Source organism: Mus musculus, chromosome 11 (assembly GCF_000001635.26).
Source record: "Mus musculus strain C57BL/6J chromosome 11, GRCm38.p6 C57BL/6J".
NCBI lineage: Eukaryota > Metazoa > Chordata > Mammalia > Rodentia > Muridae > Mus > Mus musculus.
Genome location: NC_000077.6, coordinates 98,126,842 through 98,143,236, shown reverse-complemented (window position 1 = coordinate 98,143,236; position 16,395 = coordinate 98,126,842). Strand labels below are relative to the sequence as shown.

The 16,395-nt window shown below is 42.6% G+C and overlaps 1 protein-coding gene across 4 annotated transcripts in view; it reads left to right on the top strand.

Moving 5' to 3' along the window:
• Positions 1 to 16,395, top strand: part of Fbxl20 (F-box and leucine-rich repeat protein 20) — a 68,368-nt gene that overhangs the window by 7,685 nt on the left and 44,288 nt on the right. For all 4 annotated transcript variants that reach the window (XM_006534299.4, XM_006534298.4, XM_030246362.1 and 1 more), the window contains exon 2: positions 14,861 to 14,922. In XM_006534299.4, the coding sequence (XP_006534362.1) occupies positions 14,861 to 14,922 (62 nt within the window). The remainder of the gene's footprint in view (positions 1 to 14,860; positions 14,923 to 16,395) is intronic.

Sequence of the window (16,395 nt, the reverse complement as noted above, 5' to 3'; positions counted from 1 at the left end):
GATTCCATTACAGATGGTGATGAGCCACCATGTGGTTGCCAGGAATTGAACTGGGGATCTCTGGAAGAGAAGTCACTGATCCATCTCTCTAGCCCTTAATGTAACTTAAATATATATATTTATACATACATACATACATATATATATAATATATATATTATATATATATATTATATATATGTGGAATTGGTGAGTAAAGGTCAACTTGCTGGAGTCAGTTCTCTCCTATCACATGTGGGCCCTAGAGATGGATGGAACCTGAGTTCTAGGCTGGGTGCTAAGTCCCTTTACCTGCTGAGCCATCTAGTTGGCTCCTGTTGGTATAGCTTTATGATCCACTGCAGGATGCAGACAGAAGAACTAAGATTTACTTAGAGCTTACAGTAACAAGATCCCATAGAGCTCATTCTAGGAACTACATGTTTGCAGAGTGATTTTTATTGTGGGAGGGGCAAAAAGAAAAAAATAAAGACTACTAGATTAGGGCAGGTTCAAAATGACTAGTTCTTAGACCTATGTCGCCCTCTGTTGATAAGCACAACAAAGTTATTACCAACTCAATATATCCTGTCTTTGGCTTTTAGCTGGGCACCATTTATGCACACTTTTAATCCCAGCACTCAGGAAGCAGAGGCGGGAGGATCTCCAAGTTCAAGGCCAGCCTGGTCTACAGAATGAATCTCAGGGCAGCCAGGGCTACACAGATACACCCTGTCTCAGAGAGAGAGAGAGAGAGAGAGAACAGATAGACACAAAAGAGAAGACAAGAGCAAGCTACTTCAACTTTGTTTTCTTCATCATATAAAAGCAGGAGAAAGGCTTTAGAGATGACTCAGCTGCCGTTCCAGAGGACCAGAGTTCCATTCCCAGCAGCCACATGTAACTCCATTTGTAACATGGCCTCCTCTGGCCTCTGTGGTCATTAGGCACACACATGATGTACAGGTATATGTCTAGGCAAAATACTCATGTACATGAAAAGAAAAAGAAATGTATAAAAGTTACCAGGGAAAAGAGGAATGAAAAGATTTGTAGTGCCTTCTAGTGTACCAATAAAAACGTTCCATCAAGGGTTTGCAGATTTGTGCTGGTCTAGGAGCAGGCTGTCAAACAGTGCATGGAAGGGGAGCTTAGAAACGCCATGGAGGAGAGTGAAGTGGGTGCGATGACTTAGGTCTGTAGTCTCCATACTCTGGAGGCTGAGGCAGGAGAATTGCCTCAGTTTCTAGGCCAGCCCTGGCTACCATGTGAGATCCAGAGGAAGAAGGCCTGTTTCCAAAAACAAAGCACAAAAAAAAGTTTTCCCTTTATCCTAATTTTTGAGCCAGCTCCTTTATATCATTTAATATTTAAATTTTGAAATTGATTTCAATAGGAAAATAAAAATGTTAAGGTATCGTGCAGAGTTTATAAAAGGAAATTGTTGATTTATGAACTATTAAAATGCACTTTTGCTGGGTGTGGTGAATCACAGACTTGTGATTCTGCAAAAGAAAGCAAGAGGGTGTCTACAGGATAGCTCGGGCTGCAGAGCTACACCCTCCCTCAAGGAACCCAATAACAGGTCTGGGCCGTAGTCTACCCACTTTGGAAACTGGTTTAAAATGTGCTATAGATAGGGTTTCCCTGTGTTGTTAGAACTCTTGGAGACTCTTGGAGAATGGTTAGGATTCTCTTGTCTCAGGCCTTCATGTAGGTAGGGATTCAAGGTATATGTCACCGAGGCTCCCAGAGCGCTTGCTCCCCGGCAGGGCCTGGAGGGAGGCTTAGAGGACAAGCGCATGCATGCTCCTAACCCTTTCCAGTGGACCTGAGTTCAGTTCTTAGAACCATGTCTGTGACTCACAACCACCTACAACCCCTGTCCTCTGGCCTACTTCCGCCACTGCAGTCATGTACACATACACACGCGCGCACACATACACACATATACATAATACAAAATGGAAATTTTAAAGTATTCGTATATATATTTGGTGTTTCATTGTGTATAATACTCTAGTAGAACTCATATTACTCATGTCAGTATTACGTTAAATTCCCAGTCCAGTCTTCCATTATCTATACTCTACAGTTACTTTTACTCTGATTCTCTGCAAAGAAATTAGATGGTTAATTTATTACCAATTTCTTAAATATCTTTGTAAATCCTAGTAAAGAAAAAACAAGTTAGCCTTTGTAATCTTAATATGATGATTTGAATACCTTGTCTGTTTCTGTCCTGAATTCTGATAAAAGTCGACTTTTGAAGGGTGATGTGGGGATGGGAGTGTCTACCATGCATGACCAAGTGGATGTTTTTGCTGAGAGATGGTTATGATTGTGTGATGGCCTGGAGTTTGGATCTCTGGTTCTTACAGTTAGTAATTGTGAGATTTACTTATATTTATAGAGCCTATCTTTTTTTTTTTCTTTTTTCAAAAAGAGATTTGTTTATTTTACACCAGAAAAGGGCATCGGATTCTGTTACGGATGGTTGTGAGCCACCATATGGGTGTTGGGATTTGAACTCAGGACCTCTGGAAGAGCACTCAGTGCTCCTAACCACTGAGCCACCTCTCCAGCCTTATAGAGCCAGTGCCTAGCATTAGCTTTGAAGCCAGGGTTTAAACTGGAGCATTTCTAGTCACCATCTGTATGATCTTGGAAAAGTTCTTCAGGTTAATCTCTCTCAGTCTCTAAGGACTATAGTACCTCCACCGTGACTACTGAATTCTCAGTCTGTGTGGCATGAGCAAGCCGTCTGCCACACGGTGAAGGCACAAGTGACGGGTGCCTGTTGTTGGTACTTTTGTAGCATGCAAGTATTTGTAAATAGGCTTTTTGTAACTTAATATTTTAAATACCTTAAAATACCTAACTGTTTATTTTTAGTGTTTTGTTGTTGCTGCTGTTGTATTTTGAGACAGTTGTCTCACTGTGTAGTCCTGGCTTGCTGAGTTGGCCTTCTACTCAGAGTTCCGCCTGCCTCCGCATCCCAAGAATGTGCACTGCACCTAGCTAGTGTTGGTCTGTGAGAACAGGGGTCATGTAGTTGATGATGGCCTCGGATTTCTAATTCTCAGTCTCTCACCTCCCAAGTGTTGGGGTTTTAGTTTGGGATCCACATTCTCTAAGTAAGAATTTACTGATTAGAAAGAATATCTTTTACAGAGTGAGAAATATAACTCATCATCTCCTGAGTAGATACAGTTTCCTTGTTTGTGTAATAAGCTGGAGTGCCTCTGAATCTTAATCCGAGTGGTATTGCGTGCAGTAATAGTTGGGCAGTGTTTCACTCTGGCCATTGTCATGCTCTTTGTTAGGCAGTCATGGTGAACATCTGCTGAGATGAGACAGTGGCACTGAATTGTAAGTTGACATTTTAAAACACTGGACCAGTCAGCCCTCACCCCGGAAAGTGGCCGTTCCTCGCTCGCTAACTGTAGAAACTGAAGCTATGATGGAGCTGACTGTAGGCAGGAGATGCATTTTGATCCCATTCAAGACGAGATCCTTTCTTAGGAGCCTGTGGTGCTAAGCCTGCACCACCCATCCTTGGCATCTGTTTAAAACTTGTTTTCATGCTCTGGATGCTGGTCTGTGTTTATGTGTGAGGAAAACCACGTTACAACTTATTTCTGCAATCCACTTGTAGAAAACTGATATTTTATTTTGAAATTCTCTTTGAATAAATTAGAATATGTGCTTAATGCTATAATTTCCTAGTATATCATCATGAACTGTAACATACAAAGATAAGAGGCTTCATTAATACTCAATATTCTTAGGCACAATTGACTTCTGTTGTATAAATGCCTCTGAAATGTAGACCTGCCTTTAAAAGTCCAACAGAAAAGTACAGCTTTGCTAAGTCGGCACATTCCCTAAAGAGGAGGAGGTGGGGATGTGGTTCGGCTGAGTGAATATTTGCTTAGGGCAAGGCCCTGTATGCGAGTCCTTCGTAGTGCCATATGAACATGGGGGTGGAGGCAGGAGGATCAGAAGTGCAGCTACGTAGGAAGTTTGAGGTCAGCATGGCATGCTTGAGACCTTGTCTCATAGATGGAACAAACAACGGAGACAGTCAGCTCTGAGTGGGGCTAAGGCAGGGAGATTGTTCTCAGTTTAAGACCGACCTGGGCTATATAATGAGTTCAAGGCTAGCCTGTGTTGTATCAAACACACAAGAGAATAATGGTATTTTCTGTGTTACTTTATTCCTGTAGTTTTACAGTGCTGCAAGTCTAACCCAGGCCTCACCATCTGCAGAGGTGACAGAGCTCTCAGGCCACCAACCCAGAATTCCTTGTATTCACAGAGGCCTCGTGTCTCCGAGACGGTGGATTACGGGCACTGAGGGACATAAATTGCATATGAGCTTCTCAGTCTCTTTCTTATCCAAACGGAAAGCTGTGGTTTAAATATAGGAGTCAGGCTCTCAGGGGACCTGCTCTTGGCATAGCTGTGTACTCACATTGAACACAGAGGAAAACCATTTAACTTTGTCTTTATGGCTTTGAAATAAGATTTCCAATATCTGTTTCCTTGTTATAACATGAGTTGAATTGAGGTTATGTAGAAATAAAACACCAAAGTCTTGCTGTTTAACAGTGATTTCTGAGTTATGATTATATTAAGGAAAAATAGTTGAAAATGAATTTTCTTTACTCTAACTCTCCCACGTTTCGAAGGCAAATGGGAGACCTGTGTGGCCTTCAAAGTTGACACAGGTTTTTTTATTTTTGCACATTTGCCTATCCCCTAAAAACAGTAGTTTCTCAACCTATGGGTCATGATCCCAGGTCAAATACAGATATTTACATTGTGATTTGTAACAGTAGCAAAATTACGTTTGTGAAGCAGCAATGAAAATAATTTTATGGTTAGGGTCACCACAACATGAACTGTATTACAGGGTCACAGCGGTCAGAAGATTGAGACCCTTTGAACGAGGTAGCACTGCTGGCTATCCTGGAACTCACTCTGTAGCCCAGGCTGGCCTCGAACCTAGAAATGCGCCTGCCTCTGAGTGCTGGGATTCAAGGCGCACGTGCGCTGTACCACACCCACTACATAGAGTATTGTGTAAGAGGGGCTGGGTACTGTGTGCCACAGAGCATGTACGAAAGTCAGAGCAAAACTTGAAAGCCTCTTTCCTCAGTGGGTCCTGGGAACCATCACCCCTTGCCAGACCAGCCCTCGCCTGCTCAGGCTTCGCCTCTCTAGCCAACAATACAGTTTTTAAGACAGTCAAGCTTTGTAGCCATGCCCCGCCCCGCCCCACCCCACCCCACCCCTCCCCCCATCTGACTTGAAATTTGTGATCATTCATTCAGCAGCCTCGGCTTCTCAAGGATCATGGCATCACCACGTCCAGTTCAGTTCCATGCAGATGACTGAGTCAGTCATGAGCTCCGGACTGAGTGCCTTGTACGCGCCCGCTGTTAGGAATGCCAGGAGATGTGAGAATGAACAAAACAGACAGACTCTTCCCATAATGGGCTTAAAATCTACTTACTTGGTTTATTTATTATTATATGTAAGTACATTGTAGCTGTCCTCAGACACACCAGAAGAGGGCGTCAGATCCCATTACAGATGGTTGTGAGCCACCATGTGGTTGCTGGGATTTGAACTCAGGACCTCTGGAAGAGCAGTCAATGCTCCTAACCTCTGAGCCATCTCTCTCGCCTCCTTTCTTTTCTTTTCTAAGATATTTTTATCTTAAAAATGGTGGTTTACAGGCATGGTGGTATACATCTTTATTTTTACTTTTTAACGAAGTATTTATTTTTATTTTATGTGCATTGGTATTTTGTCTGCATGAGGGTGTTGGATCACCGGAACTGGAGTTAGGAAAGGTTGTAAGCAGCATGTGGGTGCTGGGAATGCTCTGGAAGAGCAGCAGTGCTCTTCACCACTGAGCCATCTCTCCAGCCCTGATATGTTTCGTTATAGATACTTGTAGACTAAATATAAGTTTATATACTATTTCAATGTTCTATATTTTGACTGTGCCCCTTCACATTAGGTCAGGTAAAGACTTTCTAATTGTGTCACTCACAAAGTTTGGGTTTGAAACATTTTATGTTATTTGATTAAGTATACCCTATATTGTCAAAGTAGAGATGATATGATCCACTGTCATTAAAAGCTATACAGTTCATGGCATGGTGGTTCATACTTTAATACTGGGGAGGTATAGACAAGTGGATCTTTATGAGTTCAAGGCTAGCCAGAGCTATATAATATAGAGACCTTGCTCAAAAACCAGAAACAAACAGACAAAAAGCAGCTCTGATTCCTTGGTATTTTTATCATGTGCCACCACCCGCTGCAAGAAAGGGTTTCTTCCTGACCTGCATGACAGGGATCCAGTTATTCCTCTCCACTCCACCACAGTTACTGGATATATCAAACCGTTCTCTCTTAACTTCTGATAGAGTCTCAATGGCGTTTTAGGGAATTATGTCTCCAGAAGGCAGGCCTGATACAACTTGTATGATTTGTTTGGGGGGTGTGCATATTACATTTATTTAGACATGCCACAGTGTCATGGAGGTCAGAGGACAACTTGCACAGGTGTTTTTCTCCTTCCACTATGTGAGTCCTGGGAATTGAACTCAGGAAGCCCTCAGGGACCTAAAATGTTGTCCAGGACAGTAAAACCAAGTAAGTAGACAAAATACTGAACGGGAAAACAGAATGAGTGTGTAAAGAGAGCACAGGAAGTGGCTCTGTGCACATAAAGCACACTGTGATGACCCACGTAAGCGCAGTGCGAGGCCTTGCACACATCTGTGACTCCAGCACTGGGCCTGGGGAACTGTGCAAAGGGAATTGCTCAGGCTCAGTGCCTGGCCAGCCTAGCTGGGAAACATCTCCCGGTGAGTGAGAGCCTGCATTGGACATCCTGCTCTTCCCTGTGCATGCAGTGGACATGCGTGCACGAGCATGTATATACCTCATCTGAAGTGCAAGTAGAGAAGCGGTGGTGGACAAGATAGAGACCTGCATAACTTGTGTTCTGTCGAGTCAGATGTTAGAAGGTGTGCAGAGCAAAAAGTGTGGCCTGTTGTAATGTGCGTGTGTTCTACATGTATTTCTCCCTTGGTATTTTTATCTAGAGACGTCCTTGTTAGAAAAGGTTTAGTCATGGTGTGGAATTACACGGGCCATAGTATGTTTCTAAAGAGTAGTTAGTTACGTTGGGTGGAGAAAATTGTAAGCTGCTTTTCCTTCAGATTTATTTAGCTTACAAAAATGTTTTTCCTTTTAGATTCTGGCAAGAAAACCAGCCGATTGGAAAAACATCTGGTGTTGGTTGAGTGCAGGGATGGCATAACCTTGTGAAAACTACTTACAGGGAAGGTTTTCTTGAAAGAAACCTTCTCAGCTGGGCCGTGCTGACATGCACCATTAATCCCAGTACTTGGAAGGCAGAAGCAGGCAGATCTTTTGGTTTGAGGCCAGTCTGGTCTACATACAGGGTGAGTTCCAGGACAGCTAGGGCAATACAGAGAAAGCCTGTCTCTTGAAAACCAAAAGAAGAAAAGCAGAAATCTTGCAGCTTTAGCTATGGGTTTCTTTATGAATATTCTGTCCTAAAATCTCTCTTCAGAATATTCCAGATGCCATAAAGATTTGACCTAGTCAGGCTACCATTGGATGTTACAAAGTTTGTTCAGATCTCTGAAAATGATACCACTGGTTGTACATTTGTTTGTTTGTTTGTTTTGGTTTTTCCAGACTGGGTTTCTCTGTGTAGCCCTGGCTGTCCTGGAACTCATTCTGTAGATCAGGCTGGCCTCGAACTCAGAAATCTGCCTCCCAAGTACTGGGATTAAAGGTGTGTACTGCCACTGCCTGGCTAGTAGTTTTTTTCAATGAAGAACTTTTATTTATTTATTTATTTATTTTTGGTAGTATTTGCTGTCCAGCATCTGGTACTCTTACCATCAATGGTAAGTTACCATGGAGTAGCTTGGAAGAATGAGTTTACGTTGGCAGTTTACGTTGTGTTTCTCTTTTTAAAAGGTCACTCAGGAGGCCAAGGCCTCTGGCAACTGACTGCTTTTGGAGTGTGTAATAGGCCGTGATTAGAGTCTGAGACGCTGGGGTTGCTGTCAGCTGATTCTGTTCCCACATGATCTTTTGCTGTTCTGAAGTGTAGCTAGACTTTCTTAGATGACAGCAGGAATGAATTGGGAGTGTGCTTCAGTGTTGGTTAAGGCCACACCTTGGAATTCACTCAGTATCTGCATAGATTTTTGTTGTCATTCTTTTAACCTTTGTGTGTGTGTGTGTGTGTGTGTGTGTGTGTGTGTGTGTGTGTGTGTGTGTGAGAGAGAGAGAGAGAGAGAGAGAGAGAGAGAGAGGGAGAGGGAGCGCTAGCTAGCTCATTGCCACAGTCCTCTGTGTGAATCTGACTGTGTGCAGTGATTGCCATGTGTACTATGGGCCTGGGAATATTTGGAGGACACCTTAGGAGTCAGCTGCCTTCATCGGTAGCTACTCTATACATGGGGCTCAGCTGTTCTGTGAGCCCCAGAAACTCAGTCTCTGCTCCCGTCTGTCCACAGGGAAGACTGGGAGTGCATGCCCACCTGGCTTTAAATGGATTCTGGGGCTTTGAACTCAAGTTCTTGTGCTTGGGTAGCAAGAATCTTACCCACTGAACCGTCTCCTCAGTCCCCTCAGTCCCCTCAGCTTTGTCTTCGGGTTGTTGCTGCTGTTGTTGTGGTTTTGGTTTGGTTTGGTTTTGGTTTGGTTTGCTTTTTGTAGTGTTTAGTCCAGGCTGGCATCAAACTCATGCTCCTCCTTCATTTGTCTCCCAAATACTGGTGTTGCAGGCAGGAGCCACCACAACCAGCTGAGGAATACTTTAGAAAGCCAAAGGACTTCATCTGTATCCTTCTGTCCTAAAGAAAGTTGGAATCCCAGAGCCTCCTTTTCATCTTGAACTTTCCACTTACATGTATCTAACACATTTTATTAGTCATTCATCTGTAGACGGAACTTCTGTAGACGAGTAACATCTGTCTTTGCGGTCCTGAGACTGATGCTGAGCCTAACTGTTCACAACAGTTTGATGAAAATGCATGCATTTATTTTTTTGAGACAGGGTCTTTCAATGTAGTCCTGACTGGCTCAGCAGTTACTATGTATACCAGGCTAGAGTGGAACCACAGATTTGCCTGTGTTGTTTTTAAACAAAATCTCAATGGTTTGATTTTTACCAGTGAAGACTCAGGAACCAGATGCTAGGGTGAAAACCTACTAGCTCAGAGAGCCAGAGAAAGCACCCAGCTGACCTTCCTACTCAGAAGCAATGCCCTCTCTCAGTAAATAACATAGTCTTGGGGTTCACAGTGTGATCAGATACCCTGCAGCATGTGTGTTTCTGCTTATTGAGTGCTGAGATTAAAGTGTGTGCCACCATGCCCTGCCTGATGAAATGCTGATCAGTATAGCTCAGAATCTTAGTGACCTTAAAGTAGACTAGATACAAAGATGGCTGCCCCTGGTGAAATGGCTCTCAGACTGCTTAAGACAAAATCTAGAGGACAAAAAAACATAAAAGGCACCAACTGTGGCCAACATGACTTTCATCAGAAATAGTAGGAGCCTTGGCAGATGTGGCAGAATCGCTAGTCTGAGGCAAGCAAAAGGAACAGAGAAAGACAGAAAGCAGGTGGATGATAATCAGTGTTTGGGGGGAAATGACCAAAACTCGTGGTGTTGGATGTCCTAAGCCATGGAGCCCTTCAGCAGCTTGAGTAGGGAAGGCTCGTCCACAGCCCCAAGTACCACTGGAAAGAAAATAGAATTCAAGCTAGAATTCAACAGAAGCAAACAGAGTAAAACACCTGTTATTAAGTAACACCCTTGAGAAGGTAAACTGACAACCTTTTAAAAATGTAAGTAGTGTAGTAAATAAAGCTTTTGTGTCTAGGAACCACAAAGGACCCTTACTAGTCAATAAAACAGCCCAATTTAAGATTAAAGGATTTGAATAGGTCTGGGGCTTGTAGTAGGACACCTGCCTAGTGTGTGTGAAGTGAAGCCCTGAGTTCTGCCCTAGCACTGAATATTATGTCCCAAACAAGTGTAAGCAGGAATACAGAGAAATGACAAGCCTTATTAATGACAGGAATGTTGACTGGTAGAGCTACTACAGAAATCAACTTAATGACTTCTTAAACATTCTATCAAAATGTCACATGACCATAACCCTATTCTTAGATGAATTAAAGATAGGTATTCACATAAATACAAATATAAGAACGCTAATAGCAACAGTATTTATAATATCCAAAGCTATTAAGAACATTAATGAACAAAAAAACATGGCATATATAAAGGACCTGTTGGTTATTCAATTATTAAAAAGAAACAAAATACTGTTACTATATAAATAAATCCCAGAATCCTTGGAAAAAGTGATCAGTGATTCACGTGTATGTGGCGCGCATCTCCATGCACACATAAAAAGAAGTAGATGGATTTTTTTTTAATTGAGAAAAGGTTTTAAAGGGCTGGAAATGAATGCTTGTATATGCAAGGCCCTGTTTTTAAATCCTTTAATTTCCAATAAATTTACAGTAGTTAATTGTATGTGTCGACTTTAAGCGGTTTGTTTATACTTAGATAAAAATATTTTTCTGGCTGGGCATCCCAGCACTTGGGAGGCAGAGGCCGGCTGATTTCTGAGTTCAAGGCCAGCCTGGTCTACAGAGTGAGTTCCAGGACAGCCAGGACTACACAGAAAAACCCTGTCTTGCCTCCAAACGATGACACCATTGCATACACTAGCAAGCGTTTGCTGAAAGGACCCTGATATAGCTGTCTCTTGTGAGACTAGGCCGGGGCCCAGCAAACACATAAGTGGATGCTCACAGTCAGCTATTGGATGGATCACAGGGCTCCCCATGGAGGAGCTAGAGAAAGTAACCAAGGAGCTAAAGAGATCTGCAACCCTGAAGGTGCAACAAAATTATGAACTAACCAGTACCCCGGAGCTCTTGACTCTAGCTGCATATGTATCAAAAGATGGCCTAGTCGGCCATCACTGGAAAGAGAGGCCCATTGGACATGCAAACTTTATATGCCCCAGTACAGGGGAACGCCAGGGCCAAAAAGTGGGAATGGGTGGGTAGGGGAGTGGGGGGGAGGGTATGGGGGACTTTTGGGATAGCATTGGAAATGTAATTGAGGAAAATACGTAATAAAAAAAAAAATATATATATATAAAAGAAACCCTGTCTTGAAAAACCAAAAAAAAAAAATAAATTTTTTTTCCCCCTGATATTTCCTTCCCCACATCTCTCAGACTAAGGCACCCCTTTCCTACCCTTGGACATCATAGCAGCCGCACCCTACCCCACTTTTGGACACCAGCTCTACAAGCTAATAATTCCCCAGTATCTATCTGTTGATACAGTTCTATAGATCAATAGATACACAGACATATACATGCAGTGTAGTATGCTATTGATACTGTTTCTTCAGAGAACCCAAGTACATATTCAGAGAAATTGAGGCATATGAGTTCAAGGCTAGCTTAGGTTATAAATCAAAACCCTGTTTTAAAAACAGAAACACAAAATATTAGAGGGAAAATAATTTAAAACTGCAATGAGCAAGCACCAAGACATTTGTTGTTTGCAGATCTACCTTACATGAGCTATTAAAGCTTAAAGGATATGGTACCAGATGGTAACTCAAAGAAAAAACACTATAAATGTTAGTTACAGAGGTAAATTTAAAAGGCTATAAATAAATTGTTCTTTTATTATCTTGACTGAATTGAAAGACGGTTGCACAATTAAGAATTATAGTTTGGAGTTTATCAGATAAATACTTAATAGCAAAAAGAAAAAGGGAAAAGAATTCTCTTGTAGTGTACTTCCTGTATTTTGTAGGAATGAGCAATCTGAAGTACATTGTGGCTAGTTAAAGATGCGTGCTGGAATTGCTAGAGCAACCATTACGAAAATAACTTAATTTTTTTTTTTAAATGAAGGAGTTAGGGGATAGAGAGATGGCTCAGCAGTTGAGAAAACTTGCCAGGCCTTTAACCCCGGCAAAGGGGTGAAGCAGAGGCTAGTGAGCCAGTGAGGTTGAGGCTAACCTGGGCTACAGACAAAGAAAACAACAACAAAACCCAACAGCTTTGCTTGCAGAGGAGCTGTTGTAGTGCCCAGCACCTGCGTAGTGGCTCACAGCTCTTCAGAACTCCAGGAGCCCAGGCGCCTTCTTCTGACCTCCACAGGCACAAAGGCATGAGTGGTACAGACGTTCAAACCTGCAAAAGGTCACACACTTAAAATAAGTAAATCCTTAAAATGGAGGCATTATATGAAGAAGGAAAAAGAAGAACAGGATTAGAACTCACCAGTGATGGGGCTGGTAGAAGTAGATGGATTTTTTTTTTTTTAATTGAGAAAAGGTTTTAAAGGGCTGGAAATGAATGCTTGTATATGCAAGGCCCTCAGTGGTAAAGAGCACTGACTGCTCTTCCGAAGGTCCTGAGTTCAAATCCCAGCAACTACATGATGGCTCACAACCATAATATAATGGTTATATAATATAATAGTAATATAATGGTTATATAATATGATTTATAACAATAAATAAATCTTTTTTAAAAAAGGACTCATCAATGAGTTTCTTGGAAGCTGGTAACAAAATGAGGTACAACCCCTCAAGAGACCATGGAGGAAAATCACTCTGGGCCTGTGAGGACTCACAGGAGAGGGCACTCAGTGAGCTGTTAACATGGAGAAAATAAAATAATGCAGAAAGCAAGTAGGATGGTTAGACATGCCTAATCAATTAGACATGGGTTAAACACTTTGTCAGAAGTCATAGATTGTGGCTGGGCTTGGTGGTGCTGACCTTCAATAGGAGCGTTTAGGAAACAGAAGGAAGTGAATCCCTGTGAATTCAAGGCCAGCCAAGGCTACAATACTGAGAGCCAAAGACATGGGTTGCAAGACTAGATAAGAAGAAGGAACTTTATATTGTGTAGAAAAGATATATTTTGGGCCTGAGGCGCAGGTGGGCTGAAAACAAAAGATGAAGAGATGTTACATCTTGCTCACCAGGGCAAGCCTTCCTAGAATGGCCTGTGGGCCAACAATACCATTAAAGAGAATTGAGTACTTTAGAAATAAACATGAGGGCTGGAGAGATGGCTCAGCGGTTAAGAGCACTGACTGCTCTTCCGGAGGTCCTGAGTTCACAAATCCCGGCAACCTCATGGTGGCTCACAACCATCGGTAATGAGATCTAAAGACAGCTATAGTGTACTTACATATAATAAATAAATAAAACCTTAAAAAAAAAGAAATAAACATGAAAAGCTTATGCACAGAAAAATTATCAAAATTATTGGAAGAAATCAAGGTAATCCCAAAGAAATGGGGACATAATCCATGCTTCTGACTTTGAAACCTCATGGGTTTTTAGGACAGCAGTGCCCTCCAGGTCTGGGACAGTGACATAAAACGGTATATAGTTGAAAGGAAGAGGATGAGGAATCCCAGACTATTCCTGCACGTTAGCTCAAGTGATTGAATTCAGCAATTCAGCCAAAGCAATTCAGCAGGACAAGTGAAACACGAGGTCAGGAACCAGTTAGGATGTCCACGTGCAAGCAGGTGGGTGGGCTGTTACACCACACACAAAACCAAGTCCTGGGCAGAGTAAGAGCAGAGGCTGCAGGCTCATAGAACAGCGCAGCCGTGCAGAGTTAGATTGTACATGTCAGACTCAGGAATGTAACACAGAAAGGTAACCAGGCGTTCGGTGATGCTCGTTTGTCTTCAATCCCAGCTCTCCAATGGCAAAGCCAGATGGGTCTCAGGTATCTCAAGGTCAGCCTGGTCTACAGAGTGGGCTCCAGGGCAGCCAGGACAGCCAGAGCTATACAGAGAAACCCTGTCTCGAAAAACCAAAAAAAAAAAAAAAAAAAAAAAAGTTGGGATAAAGAAAGAGATGGCTCACACTGGCTGTTCCTTCAGAGGACCCAGATTCAATTCTCAGCACCCACATGGCAGCTTTTAACAGTCTGTAACTCCAGTTCCAGAGGATTCATTGCCTGAGGCATTCATGGGGTAAACACATCTGTGCATGCATGCAAGATACCCATACACATCAAATAAACAAATCTTTACAAAGATAAAGGTCTTTTTGTGATGTGCACACTTTTAATCCCAGCACTAGAGGCAGAGGCCCAAGGTCAGATAAGATTCCAGTATTTAGGAATGGGCTCAGTAGCGAGACCTGCTGAGGACTTCAGTTAATTGTATGCTGTAGGAATCCCAGACACAGCTGGAAAGACTGGGGTAGGAGCTCCAACAGCAACTCACAGAACAAATAAGGTGCCTTTTTCAGACTGCAAGGAGAAGCTTCTGTGGTTAGAGGTTGGGGAACTTGTGAGTTTAGAGGGGAGGGGAGGGGGGTCTCTGAGTTCTGTAGATTAGTATAGGGGCTAAATTGGATATAAAAGCTACGGAAGTTCAGGAAGTTGATGTATCGTCCCACCACACCTTGGGACAGTTGTGTCTGGCGGTGGTCCCTGAGGCGGAGTCGTTGGGCTTATGTGTTTGTCCTCGTTGAACTTGGTGTGTGCGGACACACGATTGGGAGGAAGGAAAGAGGGTGACTTGCAGTTGTTCATTCTTTCCTTCTCCCTCACGGTTCCGGGGCTGAGCTCGGATGGACCGGCAAGCTTGGCAGCCCTTTCTTCCTAAGCCATTTGGCTGAGTCCCTCTAAGGTTTTTTTTTAAACATCTCATGAGGGAATTTGAACCAAATTGTGAACATGATGAATGTTAATGCCTGATGCAGTGATTTTTGTTTTGTTTTACAGATGTTCTCAAACAGTGATGAGGCTGTAATCAATAAAAAACTTCCCAAAGAACTCCTGTTGAGGTAAGTCTGAGCCCTAATTCTGTGTCCGTCAGTTGTGTATACAGTATTTGTATGTGAAGTTAGAATTTGTTGGTTTTTTGTTTCGAGTGTTTATCATAAGAGTCCAACCTTTTGTCATTGTTTTCTACAAATGTGTTGGGCTACATTCAAAACTGTCCTGGGGTCATGCATCAGAAGGTCAGAGGTGATACCTGCGTGATCTTTATTACCTGGGCTTCTACATTTATTGTAACAGCTTTTGAAATTTTAGTAGCAGTGTTTAAACTTAGACCTGCATGTGATCTGCGTCTTACCTTTGCTTTTGCCTCATTGTAAGATAGGTAGAAAAAACTCAGTCCTCTGAAGGGCAATTCTAGTAATACTACTTTGCTACTGCATTTTGGTTTTTTGGTGTTTTTTGGGGGGGGCTGTTGTTTCGAGACAGGGTTTCTCTGTATAGCCCTGGCTGTCCTGGAACTCACTCTGTGGACCGGGCTGGCCTTGAACTCATAAATCCCCCTGCCTCTGCCTCCCGAGTGCTGGGATTAAAGGCAGCCACCACGCCCGGCTGCTACTGCGTTATTAAAATGCTCCCTGTGCTGGTGACACCATGAAATGCCACTGCTCCTTGTTCTCACAGCGTGTGTCTTTATACACCTACAGTGGGACAGACTTAACACTTCTTTTTTCATTCTTTTGGGTTTTTTTAAACAGTTTTTCTGTGTAGCCTGAAACTCCCTCTGTAGACCAGGCCTCAAATTCAGATACCCATGTCTCTCCCTCCCACATATTGGGTTTAAAGGTGTGTGCCACTAAGCCCGACTCCCCGTTTTTTTTTTTTTAAGAAAAAAGCAGCCTGTTCTGCTGGAGAGATGACTCAGTGGTTAAGAGCACTGACTGCTCTTCCAGAGGTCCTGAGATCAATTCCCAGCAACCACATGGTGGCTCACAACCATCTGTACTGGAATCTGATGCCCTCTTCTGGTCCTTGCATGCAGTATTCAGAATTCATCAAATTTGTATAGAATGTATGTTCCCTCACTCTGGGGCTCTTATTTCTCACTATTTGTGGTTATATGTGTTTTCTTTCAGATTTTTTATTTCTAAATATAAAATCTTCGGTATAAAAGGCATAAAAACCCTAAAAAATTCTTTGTCAATTCTGCTTTATATATGGGACGTGATCACATATGGATGTAGTATTGGGTAATGTGTTGGGGTGCCCTAGACGTGATGCTCGCAGACATGGAGGCCTGAGTACAGCTGTCTGTCTCTGTCCTCCCTGCTACATGTGACTGCCATTCTTTTTTTTTTTTTCCTGAATATTTAAGAAGAGATCATTGACATGGATCTTTTAGAAATCCAGTCTGAAGGCAGATGTGGTGGTGCACATCTTTAATCCCAGCTCTGGAAGCCAGGCAGATGGATCTCAGAGGCCAGCCTGGTCTACACAGTGAGTTCCAGGACATCCAGAACTATATAGAGAAACCTTAT